The 22173-nt window shown below is 50.5% G+C and overlaps 1 protein-coding gene across 1 annotated transcript; it reads right to left on the bottom strand.

Annotated features, from left to right (window-relative positions):
- Positions 1–524: 524 nt before the first annotated feature.
- VGLL1 (vestigial like family member 1) lies at positions 525–21946 on the bottom strand. The gene is made up of 4 exons (XM_045471805.1): positions 21737–21946; positions 17055–17277; positions 8098–8517; positions 525–744 (listed from the first exon to the last, which is right to left on the bottom strand). Coding segments are annotated over exons 2-4 (624 nt in total). The 5' UTR covers positions 17257–17277; positions 21737–21946; the 3' UTR covers positions 525–742.
- Between the last annotated feature and the right edge of the window lie 227 nt (positions 21947–22173).

Raw genomic sequence — 22173 nt, 5'->3', positions numbered from 1 at the left:
GCTTGGGATGGGGCTCAGTCAGTTGATTGTCTGACTTCGGCTCGGGTCACGATGTCACAGTTTGTGCGTTCGAGACTCACATCGGGCCTACGGCTCTCACTGCAGGGCTCGCTTCGGATCCTGCCCCCTTCTCTCGCTCACACGCTCTCTCAAAAATAAAGAAAACATTAAAAAGAAAGTACTTCATTCAGGAGAGCGCGTTCATTTTGCTTTTGGCAGAGGCCGGAGTGCAGTGGCCCACAGTCTGGGTGAGGCTAGAAAGCTTCAGGCTGTTCCTCGGATCTCCTCCATTCGGTTGGCAAAAGGGGCGACCCCATAAGATACCAAAGACCCTGCTGGTAGAGGGTGAGGGCGCTATGATTTCTAAGGAGGAGAGCAGTTGGGGGCAGGGAGGGTGGGATGAGCCTCTATGGTCCCCGTCCCTGAACTGCTCTTTTAAACATTTCATATGCTGGGGAGTCACTGAAGTTTGAGAACTCCAGCCACAGGACATAGGTGCCAAGGAAGGGAAGTGTAGAATTTTAGGGAGAACAGAAACTTGCTCCTGGTGCAATGCTGTCCAGTGACGGAAAGGGAAAAGGACGGTGCAGTCTCTAGACCCTCAGGATTCACAGTAGAAAATCACGGGCAGGTTTGGAAAAAGGAATTCTCTTCTTCCGACTGAAATTCAATAAAAAAAAAAAAAAAAACCAAAAAAAAAAAAAACAAAAAAAACCACATTTCTTCTCTCTGGAGACTGGCTTTCTGAAAAACAAGATAAGCACGATGAGGAAGAAGCTGGTTCTGGGGTCAAATGAGCCCAGGTTTGAATCCTGCCTCCATCACTGCCTAGTTGTGTGACCTTGGGCGAGTTACCTAGCCTATCTGAGCCCCACTGTCTCATCTGTTGAATGGGGCTACAAGCGATACCTCCCTCTTAAGATTCTGGAAAGGATTAAGTGAGTTAAACCCACATAAAGCTCCTTCTCACAGTGCCTGGCACATATCTGCTCCGTAAATATTAACTACTATCTTGTTAAAGAGGCAGGGTCATTGTACGTCGCAGAGTAGAATTAGCCTCGTAGGGAAGCACAGGACTTTGGAGTCAGAGCAGGCAGACTCTGGCACTCACTCACCTTGACTTTGGGCCAATGATTTAACCTCCCGAAACTGCAATTTTCCCATCCTGTGAGTGAGGATAAAAATAGCGCCTACCCTGTAGGTCGCTACTGGTTCTTATTTTGCTTCACCTCCGTGACCCTTATCATTCTTCTCATCTCTAATGACCTTTCACTTCCTTCTGCCTCAGCCAGCCATTCCCGTGGTCATGCGCTAGACTCTGTCGTCACCTACACAGGTAGCACCCTTGCCATTTCAACTTCAAACACCGACTCTCCACCCACCACCTCCCGTGTCGTTGGCGTAAGTAGTCTTATCAGCACATGTTTCCATAACCTAATCCTCCGGTCCGTCAGCCTCCACCTCTACCCCGTCCCCCTCCATCGGCCTCCATTTCCTGTTTTGTGCAGGTCAGAGACCAGGCCCCGCTGTTACAGTCACTCCATTTGCAGATACCTTAGCCCCTTTTCCTCCCTCCCCATCCTTCTCGCTCGCCCGCCAAAGCCTCCCTCCAGATGAACGTTACCATTTGCCCTCTGTGCATGGCCCTAGCCAAACGGCACTGAGGACAATCACACGACCCGGCTGGTTCGACCTGCGACTCCTGACCTCGGACTTCCGCTGGGCGTTCAGGAGGCTGACTGACGACTTTGATACTTCCCCACTTTTCGACACCGGCATTCGCGCTCTCGCCCCAGAGTTGATGGAGGAAACAGATCGTTCGATCCATACTCTTCTGACTCCCCAACAAACAAACCAGCCGACCGATTCGCATCTGTGTCCCCTATTCTTCTTCTGTGCACTTTCCATGTTACGACCTCCCTCCTCCTAGCACGTGTCCTTATGTCCACGTGTCCCTTCTATGGGCTCAATGAGCTCCCCCGTGAAACTTTCAAGAATCACGAGATCATGACCTGAGCCGAAGTTGGACGCTCAACTGACTGAGCCACCCAGGTGTCTCAGGGGAGACTGCTCTTAACAAGGTTACCAAACTTTGATGCCGCATCCGATAGAAATTTCCTGCGTTTCTTCGGTCTCCCGGAAGCCTCTGACCCAGCGGATCACTCCCTGTTTTGACACATTCGCTCCTACTGGTTTCTTTCGGTTCTCCTCCCACCACGCTGACCGCTCCCCTCTGCTGCTTCCCCTTGGCCCCAACCTCTGAACATCGGCACGCTCCCGGACACTGTCCTCCGCCCTTCTATCTACACCCTCTGCCTCGGGCATCTAAATACTGTCATTTACACACTGACCCACCTCAAAGTTTTCCTTGGGGTTCCCTTCTGAACTCCTCGCTTACATACACAACTGTTTCCGACATCTATCCACTCGGGAACTAGAGCGTATGATCCTAAGTGAAATAAGTCAGTCAGAGAAAGAGAAGTATCATACGATTTCACTCATAGGTGGAATCGAAGAAACTAAACAGATGAACTGAGGGAGGGGAACGGAAAAATAATATAAAAACAGAGAGGGAAGCAAACCATAAGAGACTCTTGAATACAGAGAACAAACTGAGGGCTGCTGGGGGGGGGATGGGGTAAATGGTTGAGGTGCCTTAAGGAGGGCGCTTGTTGGGATGAGCCCTGGGTGTCATCTGCAAGTGACGAATCGCTGAGTTCTACTCCTGAAACCAACATCACACAACGTATGTTAACTACCTTGAATTTAAAGAAATAAATTTTAGAAAACGAGAAAAAAAAGAGAGAGTGAGAGCGATCCTGAACTCACGATCCTGAGGTCAAAACGTGAGCTGCGATCAAGAGTCAGACGCGTAACTGACTGAGCCACTGCAGCCACCTAGAGCAAGCCGCCATCTTTTCATGCTTCTTGTCTCCTTACTGATCTGTTTTCCTTCTTGCCTTCCTCCAGGGTATCCCGTCCATGACGGCTGAGGTGACCTTAGTTAAGTTCAAAGTGGATCACCTTTAAAATCCTCCCATGGCCTACCAAGTCACTCACAACATAAAATCCAAACTCCCAACACGACCCATGAGACCCCATGTCACGTGGCTCTGTTGCCCCCTGCGCTCTGGCCGCACTGATCTTTCTCCGTTCCTCACAGGCCTCCCCCACCCCCTCCATTTCCATGCCAACTCTTCCTAAAGCTGGCTCACCCCCCTTTATTCAGGCCCCTGCTCACATATCAGTGCTTCAGAGAAGCCCCCCTCTGACTGCCTTGTCCAAAGTTGGTCCCCACTTTACCCCTATTTCAACACCCTATATATTTCCTTCTTGGCACTTATAAGTTGCAAATGTTTTTTCCCTTTTTCGGGACGTGAGGTCCTGCCTTCCCCCGCTAGATTATTAACTCTACGGGGGCAGGGACAGAGATAGTTTCATTCACTATTATATCATACATGTGTACCATAGCACCGTGTCTGACAAATTGCATTATCAATGAACGAGATCAACGTATCGTTATCCGGTAGACATTAAAGGAACGCACAGTGTCTATTTCTACAACGCCCCTCCCCCCATCAAATTCCCTAAAAATTTTGGCACCAAAGTGCTTTGGGACTCACCCCCACAGGTGTGTGATGGGCAGCCCAAGGGGACCGGGCCCGTATTGGAGGGCCAGGAAGAGACCCTGCCTTCCTTCCTTTGATAAATATTTATGTGGGCCTTCACACAGGAAATCTTTCAGAACTACTGAAATTCCTACTGAAAGATTCATCCAGTTCACTTTGAAACCAGGTTAATATAAAATATACAAAGAACCAAATGTATACAGGCGACTGGGTTCCGTGCCAAATCTTACAAAACAGGAAGCGAGGGCGGAGAATCTGCGCATTTCACAAGCTCTCCTGTGCTACTCAGCATCAGCCAAGACTGGGAGCCGGGCGGCGTGCTCAAGAGCAGGGGCTTTGCTGGGGTTCCTGGGAGTTACCTCCTTCCCAGTCCCCATGCCTTGCCGCCCCCCTCTGCCCAGAGCTAATAGCACAGAGCCCGATGCGGGGTTAGAACTCACGAACTGCGAGATCATGCCCTGAGCCAAAGTCGGACGCTTAACCGACCGACGGAGCCACCCGGTGCCCCTTCCGCTGGGTGATCTTAAGGCAAGCCCTTTCACCTGTTTGAGACTCACTCTCCTCAGCCATAAAATAAGACTGTTTACTCATTCAGTCAATCCCTGTTTACCGAATACTTGTTGCGTAAGGCACGTACACAATTCACAAGGTCACTGTGGGGCCGGAGCAGGATGATGTGTTTAAGATCTGGCTCGGGGGCGCCTGGGTGGCGCAGTCGGTTGAGCGTCCGACTTCAGCCAGGTCACGATCTCGCGGTCCGGGAGTTCGAGCCCCGCGTCAGGCTCTGGGCTGATGGCTCAGAGCCTGGAGCCTGTTTCCGATTCTGTGTCTCCCTCTCTCTCTGCCCCTCCCCCGTTCATGCTCTGTCTCTCTCTGTCCCAAAAATAAATAAACGTTGAAAAAAAAAATTAAAAAAAAAAAAAAAAGATCTGGCTCGTAGTCCCCATCTATACATGTTGCTGTTAGTTTTGGCCTATGAACAATTTAAAGCATCAAGTTTTCAGTAATTCTAAGGCTTGACATTAAATATATATATATATATATATATATATACACACTATTTTTTAATATGAAATTTATTGTCAAATTGGTTTCCATACAACACCCAGTGCTCACCCCAAAAGGTGCCCTCCTCAATACAGATATACACTATTAACAAGTACTTAGGAGACTTTATAATCCTGACGTTCATGAATTAATGTTCTGTGGTTTCTAGCATTCAGTCACTCATTCAACAAATACGTATTGACCTCTGGGCCAGCTCGGTTGCAGGTGCTAGGATGTGGGGGTACACACTTCAAAGTCTTGGCCCTCAAGGAGCGAACATTCTAGCACGGTCTACTACTGCCCTCACCCCACTCCTCGCTAGATTGTAAAGAACTTGACAACTGGGACTGTGGGAGCCTTTCCACACACACACACACACACACACACACACACAGCCCGGAGCACAGCCTGAGGCACTCTTCCCAGAAGTCACTCTTTGATGGCCCGCTGTGGGTTTGGTGGCTTGCTTTCCCCCACCGCCCCCTTCACTGTGGCTAATTTACATTGGAATGTAAATCCTAAGCATTTACATATATTATTTCGTTTAATCCTCACAGAAACTCAATGGGGCTCACGCTATTTTAATCCTCATTTTGCAAATGAGCCGAAGAATGGAGGGGTTAAGAAATGTGACCAAGTTTCTGAAGCTAGTAAGTAATGGGAACCCATGCTTTTCCACCGATTGTGCCCATTTGGATGTTCCTACTGACAGCATTTTTTTTTTTTTAAGACTTTTTATTTTCACATCATCCCTACACCCAACGTGGGGCTCAAACTTACAACCCTGCAATCAAGAGTCACATGTTCTACGGACTGAGCCAGCCAGATGCCCCTGACACTACTTTCAACTTGAGCATGGAAGGCAGCCTGGGTGGCTCCGTCGGCTAAACATCTGACTTGGGCTCAGGTCATGATCTCGCGGCTAGTGGGTTCGGAGCCCTGCATCGGGCTCTGAGCTGATAGGGCAGAGAGCCTCCTTGGGATCCCCCCCCCCCCGCCCCTCCCTTGCTTGTGCTTTCTCTGTGTCTCTCAAAATAAATAAATAAACTTAAATGGTGCTTAAAAAAAACTGAGTGTGGAGCCCAGAGTCTTGGCCTTTGGCCCCAGGTGGCATTTTCTTGGTCTGCAGAGTCCTGGGGTGGCCTTATGTTCTAGCCTGAACACTGAACATCTGGTACAAAGCAAACTAATCCTCATGAATTTCTTCATTTTGCTGAGTCACCTGGGTTGAATCAAGCTCAGGTAAAAGAACTCAAGCGAGCTGGGAGGATAGCAGCATAAGAAAATGGTCAAGACAGCTCAGAGCCCGGAGCCTCCTTCCGATTCTGTGTCTCCCTTTCTCTCTCAAAAATAAAAAAATTAAAAGAAAATGGTCAAGACAGTTCATGAGGTAACCAGAGCATGGGTTCCTTGAGACAAAGACGAAACAAATTCCGGCTCTGAAAATAATAATAGAAATGAAGATCTTTTCAGCTGAAGAGCCTAGTTTGCACACTCCAGCCCTCTCAAGTTTGTTCTCAAGATACAAAGAACAAACTTGAGTTTGATAGTGTGTTTAAATAAATGTTGGGAAAAAAAAAAAAAAGATACAAAGAACAAACTTGAGTTTGATAGTGTGTTTCAAACAAAGGCAGAACCAGAGACATACTTTCACTTGCAAGGAGGGCATTGATTAGACAACAAAGCTCCAGGGACCCCAGATGGTCTGCCCCTCAGCGTACAGACAAGGGGCATATTTTCCCTTTTATCAGAAGTTACAAAAAAACAAACAACAGAGAAGCTTCTGTTTGGAAGGGACCTTGGGCCTTGCTCCCATCTTACAGGGAGCATTCCTGACTTCCCCAGCAGATCCTAGACCATCGGGCCAAGGAATACCACTGACGTCAACGTTTGGAGGAGAGTGTGGAGTTTGCAGTTATCGTCAGACTTGACAATAACTAGTTGTTATGTTTGGGAGGCGAGGATTTGCGCGAGCCGTGCTCTCACTAACTGCTGAAACAGGGCTCTGCTGTGTGTACGCACAGGCATACGTACAAACGCAGTCGGCCTAATTCTTCCTCTGAATCCGGTACATTCGTACTCAAACTCTAGAAGCGACAGAGTGGTTATTTTAACGGGAAATGTATTTTCGACGTTAGGCTGCAACCCAGGGCCTGACTTAGGTTGGCTACGCTGAACAGGCCCTTTGTGCCCTGTATGTGTAGTTCAGGGTAAAGGCGGCTTCTAGCAATTCCTCTGGGGCGTGGGACACTGGAACTACAGATAGGTATGGACTACGGGGCTGTAAAAGAAAATTCGTCCAGAGTACAGAAGGCCAGAGGATGCAGACTTGGCCCCATGAAACTATCAAATATATGTTATTACCAGTATTTACCCTGAAAGGCAAATTTTGTAGCAGGTTGGGTTGTCTTGTGGCTGAAAGTATACTTCGGGCCAATTCTCCCTCAGCCTTTTACAAAGAAGGGAGTCTTGGGGCGCCTGGGTGGCTCAGTCGGTTGAGCGTCCGACTTCAGCTCAGGTCACGATCTCGCGGTTCGTGAGTTCGAGCCCCGCATCAGGCTCTGGGCTGATGGCTCAGAACCTGGAGCCTGCTTCCGATTCTGTGTCTTCCTCTCTCTCTGCCCCTCCCCCATTCATGCTTTGTCTCTCTCTGTCTCAAAAATAAACATTAAAAAAAAATTTAAAAAAAAAAAAAAAAAAGAAGGGAGTCTTGGTTCTGGAGTAGGTGCTTTACGTCTCGTAGGCACTAATGAAATATTTGTCGGGAGAAAGAGTGACCGAAGAAGCGAAGGAGCCTTAAGGGGGTTTTAGTTCAGGGGGAGGGGTGGTGGCCAGGGAGCGGGAACCCAAGGGAAACCGATCAGGTTGGGGCCCAGCGTGCAAAGCACAAGCCACGGACCGCCGGGCTCTCCAGTGGCTTTGAATTTTAATGTTTGGAGCAGATGGTTGGTATAGATGGCCCTTGGTTTTGCCCGGGAACCGGGCGTCACTGCGAGTTGCCAGCCTGTTTGGAGGAGGGAGTTGGAGCCCGTAGGTATGCCACAGAGCTCCGTTTTACAGCCGGATTCTTTGGCGGCTTACAACGAGGTGAATGCAGGACCCTGTGATTTTTTTAGGGCGCCGCCGAAATCATTTTTCTAGGATAAGTCCCGAGTCAACAGACTGGGGTCAATATTCGGGGCCAAGCCCATCTGGCTGGCTCCCTGGGTAACCCTGAATCATTAAGCTGTGACCCTCAGTGAAGCTTAGCAAGTTCACTTAGACTTAGCTCTACGGAACGTTCGAGCACAACGTCCCATCCCTCAGGAGCCCCACGTCTGGAGTGGGAGCAATGAGTCCTAGCACCCCATCTCATGCCCACTCCCTCTCAACTGCGACCAATCGGAAGCCATCCCCCGAGCGTCCGGAGGCGTTTCCTTACAGTGGGCTGAGCCGGCAGGCAAGTTGAAGGTCAATCCCGTGCTTCCGGCTGTCGGAGCAGAGCTGCAATCCTCCCACACCGCAGCTTCCTGAGGAGGGGCTAGGTATCGGTCCTGCTGGAGGAGGCTTAGGAAAGGCTCATACTTCCCATCAGGCTGGGGCTCGGACGGCACGTGCCCGCCAGAGTAGGCGTGACAGTAGCCAGGCTCCGAGGAGCTGGGGCTGGCCGGGGAGGGGTAAGGCCACGGCTCGCCAGATGGAACGGAGGGGCTCCCCGCCAGGGGCACCGGGTAGTGATCCATAGTCATGAGACCGGGCCCGTGGAAGCTGCAGTCGGTGGCACCGTATGCAAAAGATGCTCCGGGCTCTGGCTTTGTCCACTGAGAAGAGAAACGCCACCGATTCGGAGGCATGTCACCATCTGGGAAGGAAAGATTCGTAAGACATGTTAGGCCTTCATTGTTCGCGACGTGGAAGGAGCTTCACTTTTTTCCTGGTTAATACGTACTCTTTTCTGATCTGAAGAAAATGTAGAAAAAGTGAACCCACAAAGCCCAGCTTAACCATCATCACCACAGACCATCATCCGCCTTCTTCCTGGGATTTGTTTCCATCCAGGCCCACGCGGCTTTCACACCACGTATGATTTTGAAGGCTGCTTTTGCATCACTAAACACATCCCAGATATCCTCCCATAGCGACCAACGGAGCCAACACCAGCCTTTTCAATAGCTGCCCAGTATTCCCTCCTGAGACACTACTAATGTGGCCAACGGACATGGTATTTGTGGGCAACTCAGTTATTTCCATCGTTTCAATGATCTCAATCGCACCCGTGGTGGAACATCTTTGTATATACATCTTTGCATCTATGACCAAAGAGCCCCTCCGGGTAACTTTTCTAGAAGTAGAATTGCTTGATTAAAGGTGATGTCTGTTTGGTTGTTGCCGGCTGGCTTTATTTTACAGCTGTTGGTTTGAATGCACCAAACAGAAGGACCCCACAGAACTTTATGAAGGGTTTAACATTTGCCTGTGTAAGTCACTCGAAGAAGTCGAGGCGTTGAAACCCCATTTTCTAGAGGGATCTGGGGCATGGGGATGTTAAGACTGGACCAAGTGAGCGGAGCAGATTAGCCAAGCAGGGATCCGAGCTGGAGCCACAAGTGATGGGTACAGAAATGGTTGTTTGCCTCTCTTCCCGCAGAAGCAAAATGCTCAAGGTCAAGGGGTGACTCGGTGTCTTCTTGCAAAGTTCTTGCGGACCAGCTAACGAGGCCGGAGGCTCCTTCGGTCTCAGAGACACTGTTCTAACTGTTCCTATGGTAGCAGCTGAATCTGAGTGCTCAAAAAGTCTAGGACGGCTCATGACACGGATGGATGTTTTCTCTATTCGCAACACCCACTCAGGCGAGAGGGGAGGAGGGAGAGAGGTCTGGCACTCATCTAGCCAAGATAATGAAGGGGGGCGTGGGCGTGAGACAAAGGAAGATCGGAGGGCTGGGGAGACTGTCTGGTCCCCTTCTCTCCTCCTCCCCGCCCCCCTGCACATGTGCCTCTCCCAGCTCTCCTGAATGTTCCACTTGCCTGGATTGTGTACAAGACAAAAACAGCTGAGTGGTCTGTGCAGTGACACTGGAGCCTCCCCCCTCCTCCCATCCTAGCTTTTCATGTAATATAGGCAAGAGCAAAATAAGCCCTAACTTAACGCGGCGCAGACATTCTACCCAACGTTTCGCACCGCTCACCGTGAGCAACGGCCCGACGGTTGGCCTTTCAGCGAAACCAAGGGCAAGGGGACGTATTAAGATTTGTTCTTGGGGATGAACGCCACTTTTGAAAATTGATATCTGCAGACCAGCCGCGGTTCAGGATCCCGCATGGCACAAATAGAGAAAGATTAAGCTGACTTGGTATCATCGCTCTGTGTGCTTGGTGTGGAATAAGGTCTCGCATCTGACCTAGGCACTGAATGCTTGAAATGTGCAAGGCAGGGCCCCAGGGTCTTTGGAATATTTTGAGAAAGAGAGAGAGAGAGAGAGAGAGAAAGGGAGAGAATCTCAAGCAGTCCCCACGCCCAGCATGGAGCCCAATGAGGGGCTCGATCCCACGACTGAGATCATGACCCGAGCTGAAAGTAAAGAGTTGGACGCTCAACCAAGGGAGCCACCCAGGAGCAGGCCCGCTTGGTCACTGTGCTCAGTTTGGATGGCAGCGTGTGGGGAGGCACACAATGTGTCCCAAATCCCACATTCACAGCAGCCCCACAGTGGGCCTTGGGAGCCCGGGGAAAGCCGCCTTTCTAGAGCAGGCATGGGTGCTGGTGTCCCACGGAGTTGAGACCCTGAATTTTAATGAGCCACTCTTTCCAGCAGCCACAGCCCCCTACCCTGTGACCCGGGAAGGCATCCTGAACCACAGTCCTGACTGACTCAAGGTTGCTGCTGCTGCTGCTGCTACAAGTGACCCTGGTGACAGTTTCTTACCCGAGGTCCCCCCACCAGTTACCTCTAGAGATGAGAGAGGGAGCGCCAAGGAAGACTGAAGTTTTATATAACCCCAAACTACATTCGCAAGCAGAGACCAGTCAAGGGACAGGTTGGTTCTGGGACACTTTTTAGCAGTAACCCTCATCTGCAATGTCTCCACTCACTCACTCACTCGCTCACACTTGGTCCTCCCCACTAGCCAGGAAGCTTGGAGAACACAGAGATCAGGGCGCCTGGGTGGCTCAGTCGGTTAAACATCTGACTCTTAATTTTGGCGTAGGCCATGATCTCACAGTTCCTGGGATCGAGCCCCAAGCCTGCTTGAGATTCTCTCTCCCTCTCTCTCTGCCCCCACCCCACTCATTGTCTCTGTCCCTCAAAATAAATAAATAAACATAAAAAAAAAAAAAAAAGAACACGGGAGCGCTTGGGTGGCTTGGTTGGTTAAGCCTTGAACTCCAGCTCAGGTCATGATCTCACAGTTCATGAGTTCGAGCCCCGCGTCGGACTCTGTGCTGACAGCTCGGAGCCCGGAGCCTGCTTTGGATTCTGTGTCTCTCCTTGTCTCTCTGCCTCGCCCCCACTCATGCTCTGTCTCTCTCTCTCTCTCTCTCAAGAATAAATAAACATCTAAAAAAAAAGGAACACGGAAACCATTTCTCTTTTGTTCACCATCACACCCTCAAGGACTTGCATAGCACCTGGCTGTGGCTGTTGTTGATTATTACCAATTGTTATTGGGGGCTCACATTCACACGCTTCTTTCCTGGTGTGGAACTCTCCACATAGATCCACCCAGGGGAAAGCACAATGGTAACGGCATGAGGCTTGAGGGTACCCCCCGCCCCCTGCCGTTGGCCACCTGGTGCCAGGGAAGCAGAAGCAGGTGCATGTTCAATGTGGAGGATGGGCGTAGACAGTGGCTGTGGAGAGAATTTTCAGAAGCCATTGCTCGTTGTGTATCCATTTCCAAGGAATAATACATCAGGGGTGGGCAGGAGCAACTGTGAATCCAGAACGGTTTTAAAGCAATTTTTTTCTTAGTAGGAGAGAGAAGGAGGAGAGGGGCAGAGGGAGAGAGACAGTCGTAAGTAGGCTCCGTGCTCAGCGCAGAGCCCGGCACGGGGCTCGATCCCACGACCCCGGGGTCATGACCTGAGCTAAGATCAACAGTCGGACGCTCGACTGACAGAGCCGCCCGGGCAGCCCTGGAACAGTTTTGTTTATTGAGCACTTATTATGGGCCAGGCACCTTGCTTAGCACTCTGTGTGCGTGATCTCATGTGACCCGCACAGCAAGCCAGATGCCACGATGGCGCTAAGCGGTCTGATTGCCAAACTCGTGCCCTAAGCAGCTATGTCTCCACAATATTCCAAAGAACAGAAGGAGCTGGGCGTTTTCACGAACTACTGGCGTTGGAAGGGTGGCAGGCGGGCATAATATCTCTGTGGGATTTGTATGCACCCTTTGATCCAGTCATTGCCCTTAGGGCGATTTGGGGATAAAATCAATGATGGGTGCAAAAATGTAGCTACAAAGATATGCAAAGTGATATTTAGAATACGGCGAAAAACTGACAACAATCCAGTGTCCAAAAATTCTAAGATTCCATAGGTCTTTAAAAAGCATACTCCTTTGTTTTTGAGAGAAAGAGAGAGGACACAAGCGAGAGAGGGGCAGAAAGAGAGAAAGGGGAGGGGAGAGAGAGAGAGAGAGAGAGAGAGAAGTGGGGCTCACCCGGGGCTTGTGTTCACCCGGAGCAGGGCTCGAACTCACCAACTGTGAGATCATGACCTGAGCCAAAGTCAGATGATTAATGACTGAGTCACCCAGGCGCCCTAAAATGCATACGCTTGAGCCATTAAAATGATGTAGCAGAACATGTAACGGCATGGGAGAGAGAGATACGCGATTTATGTCCAAAATGATGATATGCTATAAAACGTAGCAGGGTGCGTAGATGCTCATTTTGAAAAGATAACAGTACTTTTGTGATTAGAAAAAGTTATTTTAAGTAAAAACTAGGGAAACCACGTGACCCAAAGAATTCGAGTCACAGTTGTAAAAGATTGATCCATAACTGCCAGATTTCCTTCTGTCCATCCTTTCTTCTCTTCCTCTTCCCCTTTCTGTCTCCGCCTTTATTTATGAGAGACAGAGACAGCATGAGCAGGGGAGGGGCAGAGAGAGAGGGAGACACAGAATCCGAAGCAGGCTCCAGGCTCCAAGCTGTTGCACAGAGCCCGACGCGGGGCTCGAACTCATGGACCGCGAGATCATGACCCGAGCCGAAGTCGGACGCTTAACCGACTGAGCCACCCAGGCGCCCCTCTGTCTCCACCTTTAATACAAATCCTGCTTTCTGAAGAAGTTAAAACGAAGCGCCCTCCCAGCACACACGTCTTGCACCACGAAAAGTCCAACCTCTGGCCCTGTCCGATCTGTACGCATGGACGCTCCCTTCTCTGCCTTCTTGGCTAGTGGCGCTGGTCTCTTATTCATTCTCCCCAGAAACAAAGAGGATATTGTTTGTATTAGCCGAGGTTGAAACAACACCAGGGACAGCTTACAGGACACGATTCTGCTCCAGGCCTCTGAGGCGACCTGCTCAGTCCCACTCTCCGCCTTACCGTCGCCTCCCTGGGGTTCCTAGTCTTTGGCGGGTTATCCAGAACCTTTTCCCTGGTGAAAATGAAAATGAAACACAGAACGTGGGCAGTATTTGCAAGTGGCTAAGAGCTCAGGATCTGTGTCAGATCAGCCTGGTTTCAAATAGACACTAGTGATCACGTGGCTCTCTGAGCCTCAGTTTCCTTCCCAGTGGATTATGGTTGAGGGGAGAGAGAAGAAGGTGGGATCTTTTGGGTCTGGCTCCCAAGGCCTTTGGGTGCTCAGGTATACACCCACTCACCTCTCAGCAGCCCCTGAGCAACATCGCCCGGCCTGGGGCTGGAACTGGGACGGGAAGAATACGGAGCGGGACGTGCCCCGGGACCGTGTCTCCCGCCCCGGAAGTGGTTAACTACTGAAGCTTCTCCGGTTACCGACTCTGAAGCCCAAGAGTCCTTTTAAAAGGGGGATCATTCAAAAATAACTTCACCCTGCGTTTTCTTTTCTGAAGTACGGCCAGTATAAAAATATACATAGGTAAATTAAAACAAGTTTGATTTGGGAAAAGCAGCCAGGAAATTTGATGGCATTTCCTAGCCACGTGGGTCTCCGTGTTTGGGCTTTGCATACTTGGCTTGACAGAGCACCCTTAGAAAGCGGCCGGGTTGGTAGTGAGAGCCTGTGAATGGACGCCTGTTCTGTCGGCCATGGTTCAGCCAGAGCCGGGCAGCCTGGGCCTGGCCCGCAGGGGCTGAAACACTGCTAACGGTCAGTCATGAAAGGCCACTTTATGGATTTGCCACCACTTCCGAAGCTGCCTGTCTCTCACACAACACCTCTTGTGAGAACCACTGGGGGGCCGCCCTTTTTCCACGGGGCCTCCCCTGAGGCAGCAAAGCTGGTGAAACACTTGACTCCTCACAGCAAGGAGAGGCCTTGAGGACGACGGGCCCTCCTTGGCTCAGTCAGCTGGGCCAACATTTGCCTAGCCCACCCCACGGTCTGTGTGGAAGACATCTTGACAGGCGAGGGCTCTGGGAGATTCTCACAGGGAAAACGCAACCGGGAAGGTAGTGGGGAAGATGGCTGCCTCTCTGGTTGACCTGGGAAGGTTGGTTTGGACAAGGAACAGGGCCACGCCCAAGTTCCCTTCACGCACAGGGGTGTCACAGAATAAGTGAAGTCAGAAGGCATAGGAAACCGTACAGCCGCCACAGAGGGCCCAGAAGTCCCTAGAAAACGTGCAGGCTTCCGGGTGGGGCCTGCTGCTCTGTGGTCTTAATGCTTTGAATATGTGCCAGTGGATATGCATTATGTCACTGACTCCTTCTATAGTTCAATAATACTCAATTGTAGAGATGAGGAAACCGAGGCACAGATAGAGGGAGTGATGTGACCGGAGATCACGTTGTCAATCAATGGTGGAGCTGGCCTGGGCCCCAGGCTATCTGGTTCTAAAGCCATACATCACATGGTGTTCACTCTCTTGAGTGGCGCCTTCTATGGCGGACATCAGTAGCCTATGATCCAAATCACAATTTCATTCATTCAAGCGATATTTACTGACCACCTTCCATGTGTCAGGCATTGGGCTAGCTACTTGGGAAGCAGCAATTAACACAGAGTCCTTGCTGCCACGGAATTCAGAGTCTAGAGGATGGGAGGAGACAAGAAAGAAAACATATACCAAAAATAAAATATAAAAAATAAGATAGTGTAAGATGACAGAGGTTGACGGGTTGGGGGGGGGGGCTTCTATTTTTTAAAGAGATTGTGCAGAGAAGGCCTGGACGAAGAGGTGACGTTCCAGGGGAGACCTGAATGAAGAAAAGGGGAAGTCAGGCAGTTATCTGAGGAAAGAGCATTTCAGGGAGAGGGGAAAGGAAGTGCAAAGGGCCTGAGGCAGGATTGTACTTGGCACATCCTACAAATAGCCAGGAGGCTAGATTGGATTGAGTGAAGTAGGAAGTGGGAGGAGATGAAATCAGGAAGAGAGTGGGGCCCCATTCAAGACTTTGGGTTTGATTCCAAGACACAGGAAGCTACTAGAAGCTTCTGGACAGAAGAGAGATAGGAGGAGATTGTCGTTTTAGTGATACCATTCTGATGGCTACCTTGAGAACAGACTGAAGGGGAGCAATGGTGGAAGCAGGGAGAGCAATCGGGAAGCAAAAATCCAGGGGTGAGATGATGGCATCATAGCAGCAGAGGTGGGGAGAAGTGGTCAGAACTTGGATATATACTGTTTTTCATGTTTATTTATTTTGGGAGAAAGAGCTCATACATATGTGCACGTGAGCGGGAGACGGGCAGAGAGAGAGAGAGAGAGGATCCCAAGAAGGCTCTGCAGCCCCAGTTCAGAGCCCAACATGGGGCTCGATCCCACGGAAACTGTGAGATCGTGACCTGAGCCGAAATCAAGAGTCTGACACTCAACTGACTGAGCCACCCAGGAGCCCCAGAACTTGGATATATTTTGAAGGTAAAACTGACAGAATTTGGGGGCACCTGGGTGGTTCAGTCAGTTAAGTGTCCGACTTCGGCTCAGGTCATGATCTCGCCGTTTGTGGGTTCGAGCCCCGCGTCGGGCTCTGTGCTGACAGCTCGGAGCCTGGAGCGTGTTTCCGATTCTGCGTCTCTCCCTCTCTCTCTGCCCCTCCCCTACTGGTACACACTCTCTCTCTCTCTCTCAAAAATAAATAAACCTCTTTTTTTTTTTTTTTTAAGGAGTAGTAACCAGAGAGGAAGGAGGAAAACCAAGAGAGTGTGATGTTAAGGAATCCAAATGAAGGAGGTTTTTTCTAATTATTTTTTATTTTAGAGAGCTCGAGCGGGGGAAGGGGCAGAGGGAGGGAATCTTTTTTTTTTTTTTAGAAGTTTATTTATTTATTTTGAGAGAGAGCTCGAGCGGGGGAGGGGCCGAGAGAGAGAGGGAGACGCAGAATCCGAAGCGGGCTGTGAGATCCTGATCTGAGAGCTGAAAATAAGAGTTGGACGCTCAACTGACTGAGCCACCTGGGTGCCCTGTGAAAGAGGGGGCAACCAAGTGCCGCGGATGACTGGTCACACTCATTCCGGGTCCGCCTCTAAGTAGTCATCACACTGTTGGACGGCACTCCCCACTCCCCGCCCCCTGCCCTTCGCGCCCACGGCAACAGCGTCCAGGCCCAAAGAGCAAAGCCAGAGTGATGGATTCTGCAAAGAGGAGACATCTTCCCCCGCGGGCAGAGGCCCCACTTGGCAGCTTTGCACAAAACAAGCAACCAAGGCCCAAGGGGGGGCCGGGCATTCGATGTGGGTGCTGGGCAAGTACAGTAGAGAGTTCCTCCCCCTCCCCCCAACAGAGAGTTTTTAAAATCAACCAGGCCCTGGCCCACTGCACATTTCAGAATGGGGTTTGGAGGGGGGCGCCTGGGTGCCTCGGTCGGTTAAGCGTCTGACTTCGGCTCAGGTCACGATCTCGCAGTTCATGGGTTCAATCGAGCCCCACGTCGAGCTCCGTGCTCCCCCTTTCTCTGCCCACCTCCCCTCCCCCACTCACACTGGGTCTGTCTCTCTCTCTCAAAAAGAAACAAACAGCAGGGGCGCCTGCTGTGGCTCAGTCGGCTCGAACTCACGAGCTCGAACTCACGAACCGCGAGATCACGACCCGAGCCGAGGTCGGACGCTCAACCGACTGAGCCACCCAGGTGTCCCGATTTTGACAAGAAACTTCTAAGAAACGGGTGCGGTTTCTCATTGACAGTGTGACTCGCCTGCAGCAAATACACGCGTGTGAGCACAAAGGCATCGCAGAACCGGTCTTTCCGTGACAGCCTTGATAGAAACTTCCAGCGTCCTCCCACCCAGCCTGCTCACCGTTCCTCAGGATCACATCTGCACTCTGGCTCGAGGGGCTCAGTCGCTGGGGCCTCTTGACACTGCTCAGAGCCCTGGAGAAGTGTTCGTCCACTACGCTGCCGATGTCCCCTTGGAAATAGGTGAAAAGGATGCACTGAGAATTCCACTCGGTCTTTATGGGTCTCTGCAGCTGGACAGCGGTCTTCCCCGTTTCTTCCATCGTGAGGGACGCAGATGACAGCTGCAGATCGAACACAAAACGTGACTGGCACCATTTTTCCGAGCGGCTTGGCTATCGTTTGGATGAGGGGCCCCCGGGGGGCAAGCACCCCAAAAGCTCTCACGATGCTTCCAGGGAACGCTGAGCCCGAGCAGCGCCTGGGAGCTCGTCCACCCTGCTGCGCTGGTCTGAGCACCAGGCGAGGAGCCCTGTGTGATCAACGTGCAGGGACCAAGAGTCTACAAAGCGCTGAAGGGGTCCTCAAGAGCCTCAGATGAGAACGATCTGGCAACTCCCACTACAAGAACAGCAGGGAGTTAAAAAACAAAAACAAAAACAAAAACAAAACAGCACCGGTCCTAAGGCCTCCGGACACATAAATTCTGAACCAAATACATATCTCAAGAATGAACATGCTTTACACTACTATATATGGCAACGTTGGTGAAAAGCTTTTGAAAGATTGCCAGGATGTCAACCCCGTTGGCCGCCAGATGCTCCACACCTAGAACAATGCCCGGGACGCGGTAGAAGCTCGATAGCCCTTTGCCGAATTGCCTTCAACTTGGCTTCCATCATTGTATCCTAACCGTGAGCTCCTTTGGAGCAGAGACTGTCCTCTCGCACTAAAGCCAGGACTGGGCACACAGTGGGCACTCAAGACCTCCTGCGTGGCCTTGCTTTCCTAGAGAAGTAGCCTGTGCTTCTTAACCTTTGGCCCCCCCCAACCCCACTTGCCAAGGTGCCCTGGCTAAAAGCACTTTTATTCATTCTTGTGAATATGATGGAAATGATTCCAGTTCAATAGCTATGTTCCGTGTTCTTCTCTAGTCACTAAACAATGGCCGAGGGCCTGAATGCCATGTCACGCAGAGAAAGCACAACGCAAGGCAATCATACCAATTAGGAGTCAGAAGACCTGGGGTTTTCCTCAGCTGTGTGATTTGGGGGGAGGCACATAGCCTCTCTGGGATGCAGATTCCTCGTGGGTAAAATTAAGAGGTTGGAGACGATGAATTTTGCAGCCCATTCTTTTAGGTTTCCAGTGTCAATCGATTGTGATGAGCAGGGGACCCTTCCAAAAAGTTCTCCTTTCCGACTCATTCTGGCCCCAGTCATAACTGGGCTCTGCCGTCATGAAGCCTTCATAACAACACAGCTTTCAATTGAGCACATCGTTCTGTTTCGCCCTGGTGGACAGCCACGCTAAGTAAGCATCACCAGGCCCGACCTGAAAAATGAATCCTTTGTATCCTTATTCCAAAAAACAAAAACAAAAACAAAACCCACGCCAACAACCACTCTGAAACAGTGTTCGGCAGTTTCTTATAAAGTTGAACATATGCTTGCTATATATATGACCCAGCAATCCTACTTCTAGATACATAGAGCCAGGAGAAATGAAAACATATGTCCGTACAAAGACTTGTATAGGATATTCATAGCGGCTTTATTTATAATAGCCAAAAAGTGGAAATGAGCCAAATGCCCATCACCAGGATTATAAATAAACTAGCTGTGACACTATCGTATAATGGAATGTCATTCAACAATGAAAAAGGAAAAAACTACCCATCCACGCAACAGCATGGAGAATCACAAAAATACTATGTTGCGTGAAAAAAAAAAAAAAAAAAAAAAAAAAACCCAGACACAAAAGACCACATATTGTATGATTCCACTTACACGAGACTGGCAGAAATAACCTGTGGGGGTAGAAATCAGAATAGTGGCTGGCTGTAGGGTGGAAATCGGGAAGGGGCATAGGAACTCTCACGGGTGTTCGAAAGGTCCTACATCTTGAGGGTGAATGTCCTATGCGGGTGTGTCAAAATCCATCAGATGGTACGCTTAAGATCTGCGCATTTCACTAAAGGTAAATTATTCCTCGATAAAAAAAAAAAAAAAAAAAAAAAAAAGCACATGCGGGGGGCCTGGGTGGCTCAGTCGGTTAAGCATCCTGACTTTTCAGCTCAGGTCACGATCTCACGGTCCACGAGTTCGAGCCCCGCGTCAGGCTCTGGGCTGATGGCTCAGAGCCTGGAGCCTGCTTCCGATTCTGTGTCTCCCTCTCCCTCTGCCCCTCCCCCGCTCATGCTCTGTCTCTCTCTGTCTCAAAAATAAACATTAAAAAAAAATTTTTTTAAAGCACGTGCTATATCCAGATACTCAGCATTGCAGAAATAAAACAAAGGTGTTATCCTTGAGCACATTATGAGTTTGGGATGCTGACTACGAATAGCCCACTGTTGACCGGAAGTCTTACTGGTAACGTAAACAGTCACTTAACGCATATTTTGTATATGTATTATGAGCTGCATTCTTACAGTAAAGTCAGAGAAAAGAAACGTGAAGAAAATCGTAAGGAAGAGAAAATACATTTAAAGTGCTGCACTGTAAAAAAAAAAAAAAAAAAAGACTGCATAAGTGGACCCGCGCAGTTCAAACCCTTGTAGTTCAAAAGCCAAGTGTACTGTATAATATCACTAGTGTGCGGAATTTTAAAAAGCCAAACTCATAGAAACAGAGATTAAAGTGATGATTACAAGCGGCTGGGGGGGGAGGGGTAGGGAACCGGGCAAGTCTTGTTTAGGATACAAAGTTATAAGGAGTAAATAAACCCCAAAGACCTAAGACCATACAGAGAACGCACACACAACCCTATCGCAGTATAATCCTCCGATTTGCAGAGACTAGAACTAAACTATTCCAGCTGCCGAATAGAAAGTAACTATGTGAGGTTACGCATGATCACTAGAGGGGCCATCCTATAACAATGTATACATTTATCAAATTAACACGGAACACCTTAAATGGACACAGTTGTGTGAAAACAGCAAAAGAAAAAAAAAAAAGGAAAGCAAAGCTGTTAAGAAGCATAAGGTCATGATAAATGTTGGGAGGCAGCGCTTTTTCTAAAGCTGTGGTTTACGAAATACCTCCTCGGTGCCTGAAGCTACATGGATATTTCTCTCCAGTCTTTACAGCCCTCGGCGCAGGTACTATTACCCCATTTTGCAGATGAGCAATATGGGGGCCCAGAAGGGGAAATGAACTAGTCGGGCCGCACAGCTAGGCGTGTGGCAGGCAGAGCTGGGATTTGAACCCTCTCTGGCTTCAGTGTCTGTCCTTTCCCCACCGTCCCTTACCTGGTGGGACTAACAGTCCCCTTCTATGAGCCTCCGTCCGCCCCAGTCTACCAAACGTAAAGGCTTGGCTTCTGATATCTAGGGAACCTGGAGCCAGGCCCTAAAGCAGCCACCTGGTTTCCTTTGGGGGATACAGGCAGAAGAACATCTGTGCACCCCTTCCAGGCGCCTCCGTAAAGCCGCTACTTGCGAGGGCTGCTTCGCACCTTTGCAGGACTCACGGCTTTACCCCTGGAAATGCCAGTGGCCACTGATCTCAGCTCAGCCTTGACACAGCTTGCAAATCTGTCTTTGCGGAGTCTCCCTGAAGCCACAGCCGGCTGGACCCTTGAGGACATCAGGGCCCTGGAGCATGGCCCTCGTCTCCTCGGGTAAAGAGCACAGAGACCACAGGCCGCTGGCCACAGCCAGGAAAGGTTAGAGAGAGAGCCAGAGGCAACGCCTCATCCCCATCACCTTGGAAGGGTCAGACCTTACGCAAGTGGGATCTTGAACAAGCCACAACTGCTACCTCTGCCCTATCTCGTCCTCCCCAAACACACGGACGCACGTCCCCAAGGGAAACCATGGGTTACGTCTCTGCATCTAGCTCCAGGCCAAGCGTCCGGCCGGCACCCATACCTCGGTGGGAAGGTTCGTAGCCCCCTCGGAGGGCTATGAAATTCAGAGAAATGTTACCATCTACAGCCTTTGCAAAGCTGCATCTCACGGCACCTGGGGAGGAACACGGGCAGTTCCATCCCCGAATGACTCCAGGAGTGAACTGGGGTCTGGCTGAAGAGAAGGGGATACTGCAAAGCTGGAACCCAGGAAAGAGCAGCGAGGCGGAGAGAGGGTGGGACCTCCCGGGAGACGGCCCGGTCCCAGTCCCCGGCTTGTAGCAAAAGCCTCTTGCAGACAAAACCCTAAGGTCAAGCTTTGCCAGCTGTGCGGCTAGAATAGCATAATCACAAAAGTACCCTGGTCGCTTGCGATGTCCCCAGCACGGAAACGACAAAGGCGCCAAGCGCTCCAACTCGACCTCGAAATAATGGCCAAACTTCTGCACAAATACTCCAACACGGACTCCAATGCCAGCAGTCTGCCTGCAGGGACGCGGTTCCCACCCGTCTGCAGAATGGTACCAGGCACCTCGGGTGGGGGGTGGGGTGTCGTGTCAGAGAGGTCGCCACTTGGCACGAAAGCCCCAAAGGGACCAGATCGTCTATCAGTGAGCAAAGCGTGGGATGCTCACCGCTTCCCTGCCCCGATTCCTTCATGGTTGAATTTCCATCACTCCTTGCCACCACCACCCCCCCCCCCGCCCCCCCAAAGTCACCAGCTTCTCTTACCTTAACTCCTGACCATCAAACTGAGACAGCAAGATCCCAGGGCTGGGCGAAGGTGCGTAGGGGTGGTCAGAGTCGCCTGGCCCACTTTGGAGCAGCTCAGGGCTTGCGGAAGCAGGGGCTGGGGATTTTGTACCCTCCCCTCGCTACTTTCTACCCCTCCAGCCCGGGCTATAAGAGGCATTTCCTGCTGGCTATCTATTAAGAATGCAGAAAATGCACTCCGACAAGTCCTTCGGGTTGGGCACCTGCAGGAATGAGGAACAGAGGGAGCTCTTTTTTATTTCTTTCTTTTTGCATTAAAAAAAAGCACTTAGTGATATTGTCTCTTAAAGGAGGCGGCCAGTTGTTTGCCGGAAACCACACACAGAGTCACCGGCGTCTAGAACATCAGTCACCTTCACTCTCAGGGACAGGGAAAGTGTGTTCGGCCCATCCCA

Source organism: Leopardus geoffroyi, chromosome X (genome assembly GCF_018350155.1).
Source record: "Leopardus geoffroyi isolate Oge1 chromosome X, O.geoffroyi_Oge1_pat1.0, whole genome shotgun sequence".
Taxonomy (NCBI): domain Eukaryota; kingdom Metazoa; phylum Chordata; class Mammalia; order Carnivora; family Felidae; genus Leopardus; species Leopardus geoffroyi.
This window is presented reverse-complemented; position numbering and strand designations above follow the sequence as displayed.